Source organism: Lonchura striata, chromosome 3 (assembly GCF_050655825.1).
Source record: "Lonchura striata isolate lonStrDom1 chromosome 3, ASM5065582v1, whole genome shotgun sequence".
NCBI lineage: Eukaryota > Metazoa > Chordata > Aves > Passeriformes > Estrildidae > Lonchura > Lonchura striata.
In genome coordinates, this window is record NC_140705.1 from 7,290,887 (window position 1) to 7,312,160 (window position 21,274).

General features: G+C 41.6%; 1 protein-coding gene and 1 long non-coding RNA gene across 4 annotated transcripts in view; one reads left to right on the forward strand and one right to left on the reverse strand.

The window, feature by feature from the left end:
* The window catches only part of EVA1A (eva-1 homolog A, regulator of programmed cell death), a 210,206-nt gene that overhangs the window by 130,115 nt on the left and 58,817 nt on the right, over positions 1-21,274 (reverse strand). For all 3 annotated transcript variants that reach the window (XM_085574461.1, XM_085574459.1, XM_021529805.4), the window contains 2 exons: positions 14,752-14,966; positions 4,467-4,590 (listed from right to left, as the gene is read on the reverse strand). In XM_085574461.1, the coding sequence (XP_085430587.1) occupies positions 4,467-4,590; positions 14,752-14,966 (339 nt within the window). The remainder of the gene's footprint in view (positions 1-4,466; positions 4,591-14,751; positions 14,967-21,274) is intronic.
* LOC146767782 (uncharacterized) overlaps positions 11,072-21,274 on the forward strand; it is a 32,821-nt gene continuing 22,618 nt past the window's right edge. The window contains exon 1 of the long non-coding RNA XR_014953544.1: positions 11,072-20,573. This is a non-coding gene — a long non-coding RNA (uncharacterized LOC146767782). The remainder of the gene's footprint in view (positions 20,574-21,274) is intronic.

A 21,274-nucleotide genomic window follows, 5' to 3' on the forward strand; every position in this document is an offset into this window, starting at 1 on the left:
GATCATACAGCCCCTCCAGAAACTCTGGCACACAGAGCAAATATTTCCTAGCTTACAATAACACACGATCTTACACGGTTCTCTGTCTCTGAAGTGAGGGGGATGAACAAACACTGAATTGTTTGAATAATATTGGTGACTCCAGATTTCAGTTAAAGTGAATTCATGTTAGACCAATTAAATAGTATGCCAATTCCCTCTAATTATCTGTTCCTGCAGCCCACCCAGTAATTACACTTAATGGGTCTAAATCAAATCAGCATGTTACCTGAGAAATAATTGGATTTATGTGCAATTTTTTAATGATCCTGAAAGGTACCCTGGAGATTTAAATCCCCTGTGTGTTCAGGGTTTGATCCTAGGCTTCAATGTGCTTTGGATGTGGATCTCAGGATACATTGGCCCTGATAAATTGAATGTGCCCATTCCCTGCCACCAAGGCCCACTGGTGTGGGGACCACAATTCTCATCAACTGTTTTAGCTTCTAAAGCAAGGTGCCCACCCAGACTTCCCACTGGAAACCATCTCTGGCCAGTGCTAAATGCCAAACTACATCTACACTAGGAGAGAACAGTTCCAGGTCTCAGTGCTGCAGCAGCACATCCCCACCTTGAGCTGCAGGGAGCCTGCAGGGGTTCTGCTGAGCCCGTGGACAGCAGGAGGATTTGCAGAGGCACCTCCAAGGGAAGAAGCACAAGCTGTGCTCTGCTGAGACCTCTACTGTGCCTTTGACCATCCTCCCAAAGGAAGGTGCACATTAGAAACCAAGGCACACATGGTATAGAGAAATAAAATAAACCATAGAATCATTGAGGTTGGAAGAGACCAAGATCATCGAGTCCAGACTTTGATCAAACACCACCACGTCAACTAAAAATAAAATCTAAGCTTCTCTACACTTTAATGAACCTTGGCCCCCAAGAAACTTGGTAGTTTTAAATAAATCTCCCTTGCCCCAGACTGAGACAGGACATTTTATTGATCATTTCTGATTTATTTAAACATCCTAAACTTTAAAATTAAAAGTACATACATATAATGTATTTATTTATTTACAGGCACAGAGAATTCGCAGGACCACCAAACTCCTGACACGTAAAAGTAGTTCAGTGCACATATCTGATTCCTCTACACTCAAGATGAGTGTCCATTAGATCCCAGATCCATCTATTGGATCAGAGGAGACCATGAATAGTACAAGGCTTCCCAAAAAACACACAACCAAATTCATTTCTCACTGCTTCTAGTTAAGCACGCACTTCTCTGAACTATTTATTTTAATTTCCACAGGAGGTGAGCTGCAACACCTCTGCACAAGTTTTCCCTGCTTCCAGCAAGAGCAGTCTCTGAGGGATGAGTACAGGAGACATCCCCTCATTGCCCTGCTCCCCAGAGCTCCCCCATCTGAAAAATATTTGTCTTTCAGTTTCAGCTTGATTTACTGTCCTCCATCTCCTTGAAATTCTGTCCATGAGGAACCAAAATAGCACCTTGCCTTGTTCATGAACCCCACACAGCAAATGAGCATTGGAACTACTTAATTTCAAACGCAGGGGAATGTCAGGGAGATAAAACTGCAGTGACAGTGACTCGAGGGGATGACTGCACCATCTCTTAATTCCTCAGCAAAGGTACAAGCAAATGCCACTAACTTCAGTTTTGCTTTCTTTCAAGGAAGTCTTTCTCTTTGGATAACTGCCTCTGTTCAGAGGCCTTTTGAGATTTCAGCATGACTCTGACAATGGAAGAGCTTGTATGCCCTTATTTCATATTAAAGATGTCCTGTTCAAACACTGCAGGCCGCTTCCATAAGTGCCTCTAACACCTGTACACAAGAAAATTCACACTCATTTTAACCAGGTAGGTGTTTAACCAAAGCACCTACTTCACTGACAGGATCATAACAGGCTCCCTCAATAAGCAACAAAAACAAAGAGATATGCCTATCAATTCAAGAAAATTCAGACTTTAAATAGCTTCTTATCAAAGTATTTCTGTTATGTCTGCTGTTAAGAAAGACAAATTCAGAAACAGAACCCAAAAAAATTTGACTTTTCTTTTGATAAAGTTATGAATCAAATTCTGTGCCAGGCAGTGAGCTCTTCACAAGGACTCTGATTACAACTCTGTGTGTTTACACTTTCTGGAACAGCTCAACACTTCAGAGGACCACAGTCTTGGGGTTCAGCTCTGAAGCATATATTTACTTACAGCTCATAAACAATATTCAAATAGTCAATAACCCAAAAAAAAACCACCAATATTTCTTATGGTCTTGTATTTCACATTTTATGAATGCATCATTACTATCATTACTCAGTCCCCTCATTAGCCTTCTCCCTATAGAAGGGTGGAAAGGCTTATTGAAATCATAACAGCACTAGATACTGTTTGTGAGACTCAAAATTAACATTTTGGATCACCAGGGAAAACCTGACTATGACCTGGTATCTCTGGGCTAATTCTCTCATATTTCAAATATTGTTAGTAATCTAGTGGGTTCTGATTAAAAGTTTGCCCAATGACTAAGAAACAATAATTTCTGAAAGATTACCATGTTTCACTCTGCAAAATTTGAGCTGCCTGAAAAATGTCTTGGGGAAATGTTTTAAAGCAGCTTCCCCTGGTCTCTTTCAGGAAAATCACCTACTCTACACTCTGACAAACTCCTTTTCTACTCTATCTGTAATTAGCAAAGAATGCCAAGCCATAAATCCTAATGCACAGACGGGTCCTGCAGTACCTTCAGAAGTTCAGCACAGGCCTCAATAGTCAGATTTTTCAAGTGAGCTTTGATACAAACCCTGCAGGTTCAGAAGGACTTGTCAGAACACCCTGCTAATCACTCCTCTCAGAGAGATGCATTTCTCACCCAGCAAGGGATGTTACAGTCACCCACGAAAATCCCACAACAAATGCAGGTGCTTCATTACCTACTTCTGATTTGAATTCCACACAGATCTTGCCAGACCCCCTCACTGCATTAGCACAGGTCTCTGCCTGCTGCAGCAAAAAGTCCTCTTCTGTACTGCTGCTGGCAGCCTGGATGTTTCTGCTTTTGTTTTAAACCTTTTCTGAAGTCAGATCTGTTTTTCTTTCTTGTGAAAACTTTCCTTTTTTTTTTTTTTTTTTTTGTTTGTTTGTTTGTTTATTCCCCAAAATACTGCTGGTGTGATGCTGGGGCCATGTTAGTAATGTTATCTAAAAATCTTGAGGCTGGTCTTAAATGCTATGTACAGACTAATTGCCCTGTCCAGTTAATTCATATAATCATTAAGGTTGTAAAAGATCTCTAAGATCACCAAGTCACCCAGCACTTCCATGTCCACTGCCACACCATGTCCCTAAGCACCACATCGAACACTTTTGAATATTTCCAACCACAGAGATTCCACCACTTCCCTTGGACGGGTGATCAAGGCAGCTTGTTCCAATGTTTGACCATCCTTTCAGTAAAGAGATTTTTCCAGTTTTTAGATCCTACCTAAGACTCCCCTGGTGCATCCCAAGGCAATTTCTCTTGTCATATCATTTGTTACTTAGAGAAAGAGACTGACCCCCACCTTGGAACAACTTCCTTTCAGGAAGATAAGTCCTCCCTGAGCTTCCTTTTTCCAGGCTAAGCACCCCAACTCCCTCAGATGCTCCTCATCAAATTTGAGCTCAAATAGAATTAGGTCCTGTTCTCCAGCTGACATCAGTGGGCACAGTTTGTCCACATCAAACATGATCCATCTCCAAAATAATGTATCTGCTTCCAAAGCCCTGATGGAGAACGGTGTGTAGGCAGTGCTAATTCCCCTGCTGGGGCCAGGAACTGGCCAAGAGGGTGTTGGTTGTCCTGAGCCAAAGCTGCTCTGGGATCACTCCTCCACAGCACCCATGACTGTACCCCCAGGATCCAGCCCCATTTAATTTAAACACAGCTAATGAGATCATGCAAAACACAGGGTAACATTTCCCAGCCTGATTTGGGAGCAATTAAAAGCTGGATTCTGGCATGGTGTGGCAGGTGAGGTTCCAGCCACACCACCACCAGGGCCAGCCTGAGGCACCCAGCTCAGGAAGACTCTGCCCAGGCAGGGAGCTCCCGCTGCCCCTGGAGGGGCTGGCAGAGAGGGGACAAGTCCCTCTACCCACCAGGACAGGAGGGTGGCTGCAGGTGGGAGCAGGAGGAGCCACCCACCAGTGACAGCATGAGCTGAACACTGGCAAGGGCTGGCACTGGCACCTGCAGAACCAGCCTGAGCTTGGCTGTGGCAAGCAGGAAGGAGGTAGAGCAGGAGCATCCCAGCAGGGCAGCAAGAGAGAGGGAAAGGGGAAACACTCCACACTGGGAGTTATCTTTCACTGGAAATAGAGGTGGAAGGGAACAAGAAATCCTAGAAGGCCTCTCTGATGAGTATTAAGTACAAAAATGCTTCAGTGTCAAAGGAGCAAACAGATTTGATAGAGAAATACTTACTTGGCCTGCACTTGTACCACACGAGGAGGTACTTGCCGGTCCCGGGGCAGGGGTCCAGCCCGAACAGCCGGCTGTTGACGAGGAACTGGCAGCTCCGCCTGTCCTGGCACTCGTCCAGCATCTTCTGCAGCCGGGGATGGGCACAAGAAACAAAAACAAAAGCACTTTAGTGTCCCCGCCGAAGGGAACATCAAACAGACACAAACTGCAGAAAGGGAAGGCCATCCTTGCCTCCACAACCAGCCCTGGCAAGAGGCAGGTGATGGTGCCCAGCACAGCGGGTACCACAGGAGCCATCGACTCGGTGCTCCTTGCACTGTTTTAAGAGCAGGTTTACATCCCCTTGCATGGGTGCAGAAGGAAGGATTTGCACTGGGATGGTCACAGAGATTTTGAGACACTTGCATGCCATTTAATCATAATAGAAACCAGTGCAATCCTAGAAAAAGCAGCTTTGAGGACACGGATCCACCTTGACAGTTAAAAGCAAAGACTCAAACTCTGCCACCACCAATCTGCTTTAGATTTCTCTGGAGAAACACAGTTTCAAGACAGCTCTTGTCTCAGTTTTATAAAAGCTTGTCTAAATGTATATATATAAATTGCTGGTATTCCAATAATTAGTAGTTGTGGTGGGAACACTGTTACACAGCCAACTTAGTCAGTTTTTAATAGGGTTCATTCCTCTTCCTCCATGATTATTACATTCTTTTAGCTAAACTCAGGAAGGGGCTGTGAGTCAGGGGGTTCTCCCTCTACTAGCATTTTGGGTCCCACCCCCTTTTCTGCTTTTTCTCTAGCACTTACTCCCCACTCCTCCATTCATAACACTCACCAAAACTCCATCTCAGAATCCACAGGGGCAAGACATTCTGTCTCCTGCTAGAAAATAGCTTCATTAAGGAAGATTAATGATTTCTTTTAACCCTGTGATCCTCTAAAGCAGTGGTGTGGGGGAGAATATTATTGAGTGGGGTAGTAATTAAGTTTTAAATTAATCTGGATGGCTAGGGTGGTATTTATGTACTCCTGTAGAGCCCCTAAAGCACTAAAATTACCATAATGTTTGCCTGACACACATGAACCTGTCAGAGCATTTTGAGACCACAGAGCGAGGTAATCCACCAGCCTCGTTAAGTCCCTGTGATGCAGAGCTGTGAATTCCAGCCCCAAAACAATTAATTTTCTCTTGCAAGGAGGCACTGCAAAATCCTTCCTCAGAAATTCCCCTAGGCTCCCCTGGTCTCTTTTGTCTTCTCTCTGTTCACCTTTTCTTACATCCACCTCGATATTTGGGCTTTCCCACAATCTTTTCCCTGTGCCATTAACATAAAGACTGTTTCTGCTCTACCATGTGCCACCGAAACCAATTTTCTCTCTGCTTCAGTGACTAATTTCTATTTTTGAGTTCTCCCTGAATGTAATATATAGAATCTTTAGCATTATAACTCTGAATGTCACACTTTGAGCAACAGCTGTTCCAGTTTCAAGTGCAATTTGAAGCTGCCTCATTTGCAGTTGCTCATAACTTCCTAAAGCTTTCACCTTTTGGGCTGACACATGCAAGAATTCATGCCTGCCTCAAGTCTGACCTTTATTTTAAAGTTCAAACCAAAATAATCCAGGCCTTTTATAGCAAGCAAAGAACATATGCTGTTGTTTTCCACTTACAAAGGTAATAAAATGCAGGCATTTTGTTTAAAAATACTGGATTTAGGATGGAAAGGCCACGAGGTGAACACTGAAGGAGGTGCCTGGGAGCATTAGCCCCAGCTTGACCATGACATTAAAATCCAGAGAAACAGCATACTCTTTCCTCTAGGCTCATAAGAGTTGGCTGCTCACTCAGCATGTGAAATTTAATTTAATGCAAAATCCAGTGAGTTGCAAAGGAATTTAAGTGAGGATCCAGCACAGATACCTCTTTTCATCTCAAAAAGAAAAGAACAACTGAAACAGTTCTGGAGGGTTACACATATGGAGAGAAATTCTCTCGAAATCATTGTGTACCTGAAAGGATTTTCTGGTACTGGACAGCCATGCTTACACACATCTAGAACTAAGAATATTGAGCAAAGGAAAAGAAGCAGGACCCCAGATGTTCCTTTCCCTCTAGGGAAACTTTCTCCACTCAAAGGCAGCAGATTTGGATTTTGATCTACAAACCTATTCACAGCAGACATCCCAACAAGAAAACAACTTTGAAAACCTCAGCTGAGATACCTCAGCAGCACTTGTTCATCTGTCCTTAGGCTCAGCATCAGGAACAAAGACAACAATTCCCTGACCTCAGAGAACCATGGACACAGGCAGCCTTCAGGAAGTGCCACTTTGTCTTGGCTCTACTCTAACTTTTAGCAGCTCTTGATTATCCCTTGTATTCCACATAAGTGAAACCTCCTGCATTTACTTCCTGTGGTATGCAAAAGGTGGAAGAGGGCAGCAAAAAACAAAGCCTTAGGGAGAAATTTGTAACTAAATTAAGGAGCAAAAGTCATCCCTACCATTCTGAGAGCAAAGAAAAAAGTAAAGGGTTCTTGGGTCTTAACATGCCATTTATTAATTTGTTAAAGTATTTAGCTACAGTTCCAATTTAATTTGACAATAGCCATGACCCTGAAAAGGGGAAAGAGTTCAATATTTCCTTTTCATTCACATAAGTCTATTTTACCTCCCTCAAAAGAGCAACATTTTTCCTGAAAATATGAAAAAATTCATTAAGATTTCTAATTTCCTGTACACTGTTTGAGTAATGTCTTATGCATAATGAAATATATTCATAAAGAGTAAAATAAAAAAATATATATGTCCAATCCTCTGTGAAATACATCAGTAAAAAAATGCAAGGAAAATTAGCTGTAATTGACAGTGCATTTTTTTTGATTTAAAAAAAGTTGTTGCACCAGTCTTAATGTTAACTTAAAAACTTTCACATATAACTTTTACCTATCCTTGTATGCACAGAAATTTTCTTTCCCACTGCTTTCAACAGTATGTGCTATGTACCAGCATCTTCTTAAACACTGTGCAGAACATGTGTGAGCAGATGATCCCCCAAAGGTACAGTTCCCTGCAGGTCCAGAGGTTCTGGTGTTTACCAGTAGCCAAAACCCTGGCTTTCTGGCCTTACTCTCAAAAATCATACGTCTAGGCAGTATCAGAGCTCTGGCAGATATCTTTTTTTTTTTTTTTTTTTTTTTAGGTATTTGCAGATGATCAGGTAGACTGACACTGGGAAAATTGGGAGATCATCTGGTAGTGAGGGAATGTCTTGAGCTCCCATGTTTTTTGCTCAATGGATGGAAAAATGTAGGTAATTCATTCTCTGTTTTCCTTGTTGTTTTGGTTGTCCCTATCAGCTGAAAAGGTGGGAAAACACAACCACAAAACCAACCAGAAAGAGGCCCACAAACAACCTGGACTTGCACGGGAATAGCAATAGGGCCACAGAACTGTCCCTGACTGGGAGGAACAATCAGCTCCTTGTGTCTCCAAGTCTGGTGGATCCCTGACTAAAGCCAAATAAAGTCACCTCGGTTTAGATTTTATTATAACAATCACTCCAACTGAGGAAGGTAGAGAAGGAATTCAGGAATTCCTGTCTGGCATGAAAGGGGAGGGAAGACACATTAATTGCTCTGTGCCATTTTATAATTGCGTTACAGTGGTAAATCAGGCCTGAGGGCTGACAGCCAGTGCTCAGGAGGGAAGCTGTGGCTGTTTAAACCCATTCCATTCCCTGGTTCATGACTGAGCTAAGAAGTTGCAAGATCTAGAGGAGATAAGAGAGCAAGGGAATTCAAGTAAAACAAACACTAATCTAACCCCTGTGATTTATGCCCTGAATTAATCTCCCTGCGATGACCTCAGTCTTAAAGCAAGGGCAGCCTCAAGCTCAAAATCATGTCTTTCTAGTAGCCACTGCAGATGAAACACATTTCTCGTGCTCATTTTGTTGTGCTCATTAGCTAAGTAATTGCTTGTGCTCATTAGATAACAAGCTTTTAAATGCAGAGCTGGATGTGAGCTCTGCAAGAGGCCATCCCCAGCCATTCCCAAGGGTACGCTCGTTTTTAGCCTGTCTCTTCAAATGACTCTTCAAGAAGTGCTTCCCCTGCACACTTAAAATAAACCACAACTGAGCTTAACACCCAAGGCAATTAAACTTATCTCAGTTCTTGGTCCCTCAGAGCAGTTCATAGATTCAACATGCTTAGAGTGAAACTTTGGACCCGTAGAAGCCAATGGTGAAACTCCAATGGAACAAGGACTTTACCACGGGGCTGCTCTCTGTACAGCCTCCATCTTCAAAGGACCATAAGGATGACCGCAGGGCATGTCAGTCATGCATGAAATTACACAGAAGAGCCCTACTAAATAATTGCCCAAATTGTGTGTTGCTGGGGAGAGTAACTCGCAGAGCAAGCTATATGAATGCATCAGAGCCACATGCAGCCAAATGAAGATGCACACAGATTTGTATTAAGAACTTTATGCAAGAAGATACCAGTAATTTTAAGTATTTTTAGGTCAAATTCAGTCCAGGCATGGCCATTATGGTGGAATTACACCAACACTTATATTGGTGCACCTTCAGAGTGTTTGCAATGGGAAGAAGTAAACACAACAAACAAGGTAGCATGGACTCTCCCTACAGCACAGTGCATTCATAATGACTTCATGTCATATTTCATTTGAATTTTGATATTCTTTTATGTACCCTTGAACACTGGTAATACTTTAAAACATGCTATAAACTTCCTGCTTTCAAGTTGAAAATTTGCTTACAGGTCCTGTTTCTGAGCACTGAACAGTCATCTCCATTCATGCAAATTACTAAAGTCCATGGAGGAAGAATATTTTCCAAGAATCAGCAAAGGGAAGCACAGACCACATGAGGAAGTGAAATCCATGCTGATGAGATGCAGGTGACCTGCATATAGCTTCATCAAGCCACCTTCTCAGCCTGCTCCACTAGAAAATAGTTTAGCTTTGCCCAAATTACTGCTTTCCAACTGTGCATCACTTGAAGAAGAGATTAAAGGCCCTGAATCCTGATCTATAGCAGGTTTTAGTGCTTTACTTTCTCTTATCACTCACCCATGGACTTTGCTGCGCTCACAGCAGAGTCAGCGGAAGGGAACAATGCCCAGATGTTTGGTGATTCACAAAAACATACCAGACTGTGAAGTAAAGAACTGAAAACCAGGCATGCATTCCCTGTCACCAGCTCTGCTATGGGAATAGTAAATGCCAGCAGGACAGTAGAGCAGACAGCAGTGGGCTGGGATGTTAAAACACCAGCAGGATTCACCAGTGCTCCTCTGTCAGGGCCTTGAAAGAGCCCAGAAACAGCAATTCACAAAGAGCAGCAACATGTTCACCAAATAGAAGGACCCGATTAAAACTGCATTACAAGTATCACCTAATTAACATTGCCTACATTTCCTAACAGTAGGAAACTTAATCTGCATGAAGGGTCATCTTCAAAGGGAGAGGAGGTTTAAGCTGAAGAAATACAAAAGGATGCATAACCAAAAATCATGGGATTAAAGAAAGGGAAAGCTAAAAACACAAAGTGGAAAAAAATCCCTGGGAGCAAACCATTACACTGTCAAGCAGGGTCTTAATGGCAATGATGGAAGCCCCATGACTTGGAAAGTTTAAATTTAGAGTAAACAAAGCATTAGGAGGCTTACACCCCGGGGAGCAGTCCTGCCTCATCAGGGACACAGGCTGCACTGGCCACTTCTGCCTCCAGTGCCTCTTCTCCTGCAGGACATAATCACTCTGCTCTGATGAGCTACTTCAATCAAGCCAAAGATTTCACAGACACAGCAATTTATAGATTGTCTGTGACCTCTGCATCCAACAGTTCTACTTGCAAATAATTAGCTGGAGGAGCCACTTGCCAGAGAGTTCTATTTCAGTTTAGGCAAGATTCATGAATGAAACAGCACTGGTTCTGTGATTTTTAACAGCAACTTTGGCAGTGCAGAAAACTCTTCTGGACACTGAGCTTGCTCACCATCCTCTGCAAAGTAATTAATATGGTCTGAAAAAGAGTTGCCCACACTGGTCTTCAGTTCACTGACATTTTTGAGACTGAAACCTTCCTTGTTCAAACTGCCTAGAAACTGTGGTGTTCAATATTCAATAATGGGTTCTCCTCCCAGTGGTACTGATGACCATTATTCTTCCTTTCGACCAATTTCTTCCTTGTTTCCCCCTGACCATCATCATCTTCTAGATGTTCAGAGTCATGAGAAAGGGCCCTTTTTCATTCCTGTTGAGGCCACTTAGGGCTGTGACATCAGTGGGATCATGAAATATCTGGTGACTGGACATGTCAGGAGCCATTGTCCTTGGCCTGCCAAGAAAGCTGGAGCAGTTGGGAATGTTTCCTTTTACTTGGTATTTTACCTTTAATCCAGAATAACTGGGGTAAAAAAAATCCACTTTGGAAACAGCAATACCAGCCCTCTCATTTTGTGATCAACAGCTGGCCTGTGCTTTGAGAGCCATTTCTGGAAAGTCTCATCTTTCCATCAGTAAAGAGGTAGCTTCCTTTTGTTTTTTTTTTTTTTCTCTTTTCTTGTTTTTTTTTTTTTTTTTTTGCTTGTTTGTTGTTTTTTTGTTTGTTTTTGGGGGGGGATGCTTTTTGTTTGGTTTTGGTGTGGTTTCTTTTGGAGGGGTTGGGTTTTTTGTGGTGGTTTTTGTTTGTTTGTTTGTTTTCTTGGGTTTTTTGTTTGTTTGTTTGTTTGTTTCACAGAAACCTTCATGGTGGATGAAAATGAAAACAAAAAGGGGGAGGAAGAGTTCAGGGAATCCTGGGGTCAGCATGCAAGGAATCTGCTCCCTTTTGTAGGGCTGCTGAAGCAACAGCAGGAGATGGTGGCAGCAAAGGTGTCAGGAAATACCACATCAGCAGCACTAGTGATTCTTGTCACTAAGGACTGGTTGTCCTGGAGAGCACTGAAAGAGACCCAGGGCACAGGCCATGCCCACAGACCCTCCCAGATTAGATAATCTCTCTAAGAAGAGTCAGGATTCAACTCCAGAGCACCTTCTAAGCACAGCTCCTCTTGGGGAAACAAGTGACAGGGTAAAATATTGCTCTGGGAAGAGCATCTGTCTGCTGATTTCTGTGCCAGTGCAAATGAAGAGAGAAGTTAGCCCTCAATGTCTTTAATAAATATCAGAGGGCAAAACACAAATTAAGTGGCTCTCCAGGGTTTTCCGTTTTCCTTACAAATAAGCTGTGGTTTTATTTTCTGCCAATTTATCAAAATGAGAAAATTGCAGGTAATCAGCTGTAAAGTGTAATATAGTTTTCTGGTAATAAGCAATAATTTTAGCCAACCATTATACATTCTTCCATACAGACCTCGAGTGTTTCATTGCTGAAAACAAGAGGAATCAGAAATACTGATCCAGACTTCAGCCTTCCAGTACATAAAGGGGCTTACAAGTGGCTTACAAGAAGGGTGTGCAGTCATACAACAAAGGGAAAAGGCCTTGAAGTGAAGAAGGGTAAATTTAGATTAGATACTAGGAAGAAATTCTTTACTCAGAGCATGGAACAGACTGCCCAGTTCTGGCTGTCCCATCCCTGGAAGTGTTCAAGGTCAGATTGAATGGGGCTTTGGGCAATCTGATCTAGTGGAAGGTGTCCCTGCACTTGGCAGCGGGTTGGAACAAGATGAGCTTTAAGGTCCCCTCCAAGTCAGACCATTCTATCAATTTGTGATGATTCTATGAATGTCCAAATTCTTTCTGCATTTGGAAAGCTCCCATTGAATCTGACATTACAGTGTTAGAATAACAGAAATGTGTAATCTGGGGTCACTGGGTCACTGCCCTAATGTCTCATACACACTCTCCTAGGTGGTCTGCAAACAAAACAAGTGAGTAAAACAAGGAATCCTGGCAGCCAGTCACATGAAGCTGAATTAATAGTGGCTATCTCGGTGTAATATACTCTTTCTTTTCCCTTTTTAACATAGAAACAATGTCTGAACTGGACATTTACAGTGGAGAGAGATTGTAAATGGGAGTTTACATGCACAGCTAGTGTTTGCAGGGCACAGTTAATAAATGCTCCTCACACTCCCTCCAGACCACTCTCCAGAGAAGCAGCAAATTTATACAGTCATGGGTTTGATTAGACACAGTGATTTTATATACTTAGTTATGAAGGGTTTGGTTTGGCTGACTTTTTCAATTACTGACAACAAAATATACACACAATTGGTCCAGCCTGTAGCAGCCATATATCTGAGTTGCAAAACCACAAAAACACACACAATTTCCTTGTCTACAGCTTTCCAATTTTCCTACACACATGCATTTCCTACTAGTGAGCTGCAGGCAGCTTGCCATTCAGCTTGTGAAGTTCCTGGCTTACCCCTCAGAGAGGCCTCACCCACTCCAGAACTGAGAGAGAAGATGAGATTCATCTCTGGCATTTGGACTCATCCTACCCTGGGCAACCACAACACACAGAGGGATCAAAGCCACATCTGGGGGCATCAAAGAGGCTGTGAGTCTCCTCCAAAAAGACACATGAACTTGCCAAAGGTGTCCCAAGAAATTTGTGGCAGAAGGGAGAATGTCAGCTGTTTTCCCAGCACATCTGCATCCCCAGGAATGGGTTAATAATAGTGTGTTGGTCTCAGTCATGTAAGAAATGTACTGCACAAAGGATCTGCTGCAGGACTACCTACAGGGAACACAAGTCTCTCTCTGATAAACAGGGATTGGAAATTACAAGCCACCTAAGTATTGAAGACAAAGCTAATGGGAAACAGGTCTGAGGACATAAAAAGCTAAGAGAGGCAGGTAAGGATTTCTTTTCAATCCCTCCTATACATAAAACCATGAAATAGAAACCCTAGGGTTATATCTTTCCTCTTCTCAAGTTCTTCCAGATGCCTTAAGTGGGCCACTCACCCACAACGGTTGAGGTGATACTCATAGCCATCAATCACCTTGGTAAAGGAAATGTTGCAAGTAAATTTTTCAGTAAATCAATAAAAGAAGGGAAGGCTAGCCTCTGCCAAAGCTTTCTCTCTGTGTTCTCCCACTCTAAACAATACAACTGCCTCTCACATGTTTCATTATGAACTTCTCTTAAATCTGGGAAAATCTTCCACTGATAAGGACCACGTCCTCCCATACTACAGCTCAATCCTTTGCTGTGCAGTGGAAGTGTCATGAGGGCAACTTCAAATCTGTCAGCTTAGGGATTACACTACAGCCAAACACAACCTTGTTCAAATTATTGAGAGCTTACCACTGGCATTTGGAAGCCAAGGCACTCAACTTTTTAAAAAATGCTGTTAAATGTCTCTTAAAAACCCTGGATGCAAGAGCGAGAAGTGATGTGGAAAACTCTGGCCTTTAGCCAAATTATAAAAGAAATTACTCACTAACCCTCTAGGTTCATTAATATAGTCTGCTATAAATTTTTATTATGAGTTATTATTGATTCTAAGCCATAAACACACTGGATGACTGAGAGCTTTGCCCAAAAGTTTTCACAGTCCCAAATCCAGCACTTGGAAAAACTTGTGCTTGTTTCAATACCCAGGAGCAGACCTTATTCATATCAGCATCAGCCAACTCATGTTTCTAATTTTAGTTGTTCCTACTGACAGTTGAGCAACACTGGCACCTTCTAAATAATCCTTTGATTTGCTGATGTCACATGTGCTCTTGGGACGATACACAGAGACAGCTTTCCCCACACAAATGGTCAGAGCTGATTAACTACTGGGAGATGTTACAAGTTTAAGTGATGTATGACCACTTACAGTGGCCTAAGAGCCAAATGAGTCACAAGAAGTAAAGCCAAGGATTCTCTTTGGGTTTCGAGTTACCAAAGTAAAAGCCTCTTGAATCAGGATCTAAAGCAAAAAGAATGCTACAGCAATTTCTGAATATGTTGAAAAAGCTAATAATTGGGAAGGAAAACTATAAAAATAATGTGCTTCAAGCCCAGACAAACATAATGCAGTCCTGAAGTGTAATTCTCCTTCAAACACATTCCTGAACAGTTACTGACTAGAGTTGCAAGAAAACTAAGAAATTCACTATCCAAATGTAATTCAGTCCTGTCTAAACTACAAGGATGAATTATCCACTAAGCTCTGTGAGGTGTCAGAGCTCCCGTGCTGGGTAGCCCTGCTTAAGGCAGGTAGGTCTGTGCAGCACCAACACTGAGAGCTGCTGCCTGGCCAAGGAAAGGTGGAGTTCAAAATTAAGAAATGCATTTTAACAATACCTGAAGAGAAGTGCCAACTGAACAGGCAACATCTTCTTTAATTAAAGTTGCATAGGAGGGGGGATAACGAGAAGGACACAGCTGATGACTTGGTACAATTCGGCCATAAAAAGAAGACTGGATGCTGATGGTGGTTCTGTGGGGACATCTCAGGGACACATATTCTCCATCACAGGCATGGTCAGTGTAATTCTTTAGTACCTGTGATATGTAACCTGCAAAAACCACAACAAAAACCATCATTAGGGAAAAGCAGTTAACATTTAGGTGGTTTACATCAGTGCAGAAAACAAACACAAAATAACCAGCAATGAGGGATGCAGATTTTATTACTCATCTCACAAAGGTGCAAAGGAGAGACACAGTGACAGGGAGATTAGGGACATTTGGTGATTTGACCTTCAGCCATGTTTCATATCCTTAGTGGAAACAACATCTGGATGCTCTAAACTCTTAGTCGGATCACACAACTTATTTACATCAGCATATCTGTCAAGTTTACAGGAAATGCAGCTGAGCCAGACTCATCATTTAGACTAAATCTAGATGCCACATGCAGTTTTTGGCCCCCCAATACAAGACAGATTTCAATAAATTGGAGTGAGTACAGAAAAGTACTTTTCTGTAAAAAAAGCTGGAAACTAGAGCACTTTCCCTGTAAGAAGTGGCTTCTTCAGCCTGGAGAAGAGACATCTTTGGGGGAAAATAACAGCAGCCTGCCAGTATCTACTATGAGGTTATCAAAGAGATGGAGACAGGGTGTTCACAGTAGGAGAATGAGAAATAACAGGCACAATGAGAAACAGGAGAGTTTTAGACTAGATATATGGAGCAGCTCCTTCAGAGAGCATCAAGCAGTAGAGCAGCTTGCCCAGAGAAGCTGTGGAGCCTACATTATTGGAAGTTTTCAAGATATTACTGGATAAAGCCCTGAGCCAGCTGATCTGACATTCCACAGCAGTAGGTTAGACTAGAGAACAGAAATCCCTTCCAACCACACTTTTCCTATAAACTAATGGTCATGAGCAAAAAGGCCCAAATGCAGAGCCACTATGGGGAAGGTTGGGGTACAGTTGGTAGTACGAGGTCCTATTCCATCCTGGCACACCAATCACATCTATGATCTCCTTTCACATTATACCATTTTAATTCTTCTGGCTCTACTGCTGTTCTAGGCCTTTGACACTTCCTCAGAGCTTTGCTTTCTCTCTCATTTTGAACAGTCACAATATTTTTAGAAGGAAAACACTGCACAGAACCAAATTTCTCTTTGTTTCTTAGAGGATTATGTTATCCACTACAATGAAGTTGTTGACAAGAATAAAACATGGGGACAAAGTCTCATTAAAATTACAGTGAGTCAACAGTCAGGTTGCCATGGGAACTCCCAAACAATCCTGACTTTACCACACTCAGGGAAGCCTCCCCTTTGCTGCTGCAGAGACATCCATACAGGGAACACTACAGCATGCCCCATGTCATCATCAGCTGACATTCAACCCCACAGATCTCCTCTCTGCAATGGGTTGGAAAGTCCCCTTCCCACTACTACCACCAACACAAGCCTACAAGCAGCCACTCCACAATTCCTGTCCTTATATTCCTCTTCCTCTGTGGAGGAAGACAGAGAGAGGACATGGTGGGATGGCTGGTGCTATACTCTTAAGAGATAGAGAAAAAAGACAAAGCAATTAAAAGAAACAATCCCTGGGCAAATTCCTAAAAGGGAACAAAAAATTTGTTTTTCAAAAATAATGACTATTCTCTTGGTGACCCATAATCACAGAATTACTTAGGTTGTTACCTTTGCAATTCTGTTCCAAGCAGGGCCACTTTAGTCCAGACTTCCCATCTCTGAACCCAAGGGTGGAGCCTCTTTGAGCACCCTGTGCCAAATCTTTACAATTGTCACAGTGAAACCTGTCAGAGAGAAGACTGGTTCCATTTTATCTCTATCTTTAGGTATTTTAAAACAATAATTAGGTCCCAATTTCCTAATTATTTACTTCCAGATGACCCATATCCAGACTTTTTACTGGGAAGAGCTCTTCTTCCATGCCAATACCAAAACCTAGTTCAGGAGTGCTGAGAAAGACCATCAGTATCAACAAATTTCAAAGTGTCTAAAACAACTACAATTACTGTTCTTACAGAAAACCAACATACAGTAATTTAGCTTCATCATTCAGCTGCCACGGTGGGGGCTGGATTCTCTGATTTCTCTAAATTTTAGTAGTTCTTACTGCACAGTTCTGTTGCTGCAGTGCCTCGAGGTGTGTGCCAAATAAATATTTACTCAAATCAGCATATTGATTTCCAAGTCTCAAGGGCAGCTTTTGCTCATAAGAAAAATGCTGAGACACAGCCACAGTTATCAGAGTGAGTGACAGGGCTGCATCAGATCAGCAAAAAACACTATTTAATTTCATGTTCATTTTTATTTCACTTGTTCAAGGAGGCACTCTGGGACAAAATTAACTACTGGAGTGGACCTGGGGTGGACAAGCAAACCACAAACAGAATCAGAATACAACACAAAATAGAGAAATGCATTTCTAAGCTGTTACTCCAGTGCATTAGGACTTTTCCCCGAGGCCACCCTATTAAGGAGCCAGAGAAATACAACCAAAGTGCAGTCAAGACTCTACTGTCCCTGAATATTCAACTACTCTTGTCAGAACAGCCTCCTTCAACATGCCTTTCGTATTGCCAATTCAGGATCAGGGAAGGTTTCAGTCCCTGCAATTAGTGCAGATCACTTGTTGAAACAGCTCCTTCCTCTCATCTTCCATCAGCAATCTCAAAATAACTTGAGTTCACTCAAGCTCAAGATATTGATGGGATTGAATGCTTTGATGGTGACTGATTCATAATAAACAAAGCACAATGTCTGAAACATCTGGCAATGACCACTGTCAGAGAGAAGATACTGGATTAGGCACAGGCATGGTCATGGAGGAGATGATGTTCTTCAAAGTGCAAAGGGAAGTGGCTGTAGAGGATTATTGCTTTTTTTTCTCTCTCTTTAAGTGTGTCAGCTTTGTACTATTTCATTGGTAGATCTTTTGAAAGTGTTGGCAATTCATTACCCATTGATTCATGGTTCAGTAATCCAAAATCTGAATTGTTTTCAGGACCTTTGTTGAATTTTTGATAACAAGTAACCTTTTATAACCTTACACGTGATACCAGGGAGGGAACTACTGGGACTCTCTTTGATGAATGAAATATTTAAACATGAAGCCAATGGCAGGTGTTTGAGGACTTTAATGGCACTTATATACCAGGGTGAGACAATGTTAGAGCAGGTGGAAATTTGAACTTTTCTTTAAAAAGTATGTATTTCATTTGAAAACATGTTAAAAGCAACAAAGAAATCTAAATAATTAAGCCCATTAAACCTTTCTGAAATGCTTCATGTTTTGAAAACCTGGGATAATAAAAATAATCTCAAAATATTTTGGGGTTAACACTTCTTTTTTCTTAAAGATTTTGTCAAGGATGTGGAATCTTTGATGGTGGGCTTTCATAGTCTCAAATTAAGTCAATGTATAGAGCTCCAGAGTTAAACATTACCTTAATTTTCAAAAACAGTTGCACCAAAGCAGGGATTTACACTCTGGAGACAGAATAAACAACCAAAAGAAATGCATCACGAAAATGATAGATTGTTTTTCCCTCAAAAAAGAATGAAATGTTCCCTTCAAACACCACTTGCAATTTATTTTTCCAAAGTGTGGGGTTTGCCTGCTATCAGTAAGCAGCAATTATTTTACACTACTCACCAAACACAATGCTTAATGCTGACTGTAACTTTATCCCTCCCAGCAATGACAGCTCCCAAGAATCATTTGAATCATTGCCTCTCCAGGAAACTGTTGATCAGTTCCCATCCAACAGTCAGTTCTAAATCCCAACACATATAGAGGAAAGAGAAACATAACAGCTTCATACAAAATATTACCATTTTTCAGGAACTGAAAATCTAAACATCTTCTGTTCTTACTCTCATGGAGCTACAGCCCTTCCTTTTTGAAACCAAAGCAGCTGATGGAGCAGTTCACAAAAGCAAAGACGGCATAAGAGCTTCCATCCCATCCAGAAGCAGGAAAATACAGCCTCCAGTACATAAAGGGGCTTTACAACAAGTCCAGAGAGGGGCATTTCACAGGGGCACAAGTTATAGGACAAGATAGAATGTCTTTAAACTAGAAAATTCTCCTCTTAGAAAGAAATTCTTTACTGTGAGGGTGGTGAGGCCCTGGCACATGTTACCCAGAGAAGCTGTGGCTGCCCCATCCTTGAAGTGTTCAATGGCAGGTTGGACAGAGTTTGGAGCAATCTGGGATCATGGAAGGTGTCCCTGCCTATGGCAGGGGATTGGAATAGATGGTCTTTAAGGTCCTTTTCCAACCCAAACTTTTCTATGTTTCCATGAGTCTGTAACTGTTCTATGATAACAGTAGAGCACACAGATATTCATTCATATATCCCCTTTAACCGTGGCTGGCTAAAACCAGCACGTTTTCTTCTCCTGCTTCCACTCAAACCAGTTCTAGTTTTGCTTGACAAGGCACATAGCAACACACCAGCTCACCAGTCCTCAGAACAGAGATTTCATCTTTCACCAGGGAACATCCCAATAGGAATGTGCTGAAAGAATAGAGACAATCGCACTATAACTAACTATTTTTACAGTTTGGACATGATCCAAAACTTCTAACAAATTACAAGAAAATTCAAATTCAGAGGATCCTAATGGTTAATGAATTACTACATATAAATAAAGCCAGAGCTTCATAAACATCTGCATCAAGCTACATCCAAGCTATTGTAATGTCTTCTTAAAATATCCCATTTTGAGCTCTTGTGGTTACAAATACAGGAGTACATATATATCATAGAGACAAATCAACCTCATAAAAAAAGGACTTTATACTTAGAAATAAGTGATTTACCAATCACTGAAACACATGGAGTCACTGCAATTAACTGCTAGTGAATTAAGTATTCCCTTGTTGCTGGTTGACAAAGATTCTTTTATTTTTAATCTGCCTATTTTCCAAATTCATATTGTTTTTTCAGTATCTGCTGCCATTGTCTTCCAATTTCCTCAGCTTCCTTGCAGATGTTATAGAGATACTGAATATGACGCAGAACTTTTTTCCAGGAGATACCTTAATCAGATACTTTTCTGGAGTTCAGACAACCCCTAAACCACACTGGTTTTCAGGCAGGCTGTGGACTGGAGAATTTCAGGTTTTAATTTGTGGGCAGAGCGCTGATCTGGTGGCATCTCACAGAAACAGGGAGTGGAGTGACAGCCACGAGGATGTCCAACAGGGCTGAAACGTGACCCCAGGCCAGGCTTGAAGCCAGAGCAGGGAACTCAATGGATGCATTTCATACCAGGCATTACTGATAATCCTGTGGTTGTGGCAGTAAAAGCAGCTCTCTCAAATCACAGAGCAGCCCAGTACAGACAAGTAGGGTTTGTTTTGCTTTGTTACTAATGCTGGAGATTGAAATGTGCTATTACAATCCTTCTACAGAGAGATTTGCTTTCAGTTCAGCTACTCCCCAAGACTTTCACCTTTCAGATACCATACAGCTCTGAACAAACCTGACCATCTTGTAAGCATATTAAGGAAAATATTTTTATTTTAAGTCAACAGTTCCCTGTCCACTATCTGATCTGCTGTACCTCAGCTAGAGTTCCAAACAGCATCCAGTGTTAATTCAGAAAAATGGTTTTGAAAGAAGAATGAATTTAGAACTGCAGCTGAGTGCCAGCACTTCAAGGCTAAACAAGGCTAAACAAGGTAAGGTTTTGTAAATGCTGATGAGTATTTCATAGCAGGTTTGTGTAGGGCTGAGAAAGTACTGGAAGTTAGATTGATGAAGGCTAGGGGTAACAGGAATAAGAACACTGTCATTTTCAATTCTGCAGGCTTGACTATTACACAGATACTACTAAGGATTACTGCTAATTATTCCCTTAAATTCCCTAATTCTAAACTTCTAGAAAATTTAATAAAACACTACAGCTTTTACACAGACAGTTAGAATTACTCTGGGGAATTAAAAAAGCAACTCCAACTGCAAGTATTTTTGATCTAGAACTTTAAACAATCAGTCTGAAAATTCAATATAAAAAATCTGTGTTGCTATTTGAATTATCATCTTAGATTATTTTCTTTGCCTTTCCCATAAGTCCATGTTATCTTGAGAGGTTACATTTTTCTAAAACAAGTTTTAAAGCCTTTACATCTATGGAGAGTTATTTTTTCCAATATTCTACATTTTGAAATGACCAATGGACAGAAAAAATTATCTTCTTTTTTTTAAATGCTTCAATATTTATCCTGGATGGGCCTCCTGCAGGTCACCCAGACCAAATTGCTGCTTGGAGTAGGGTCAATATCAAAGTGACATCAAGGTGCTCAGCACCTTGTTCAGCCCTGAGCAAGGGCTGCCAACAACAGGGATTCCTCAACCCCTGAGGTACCTCTGCCAGGGCTTC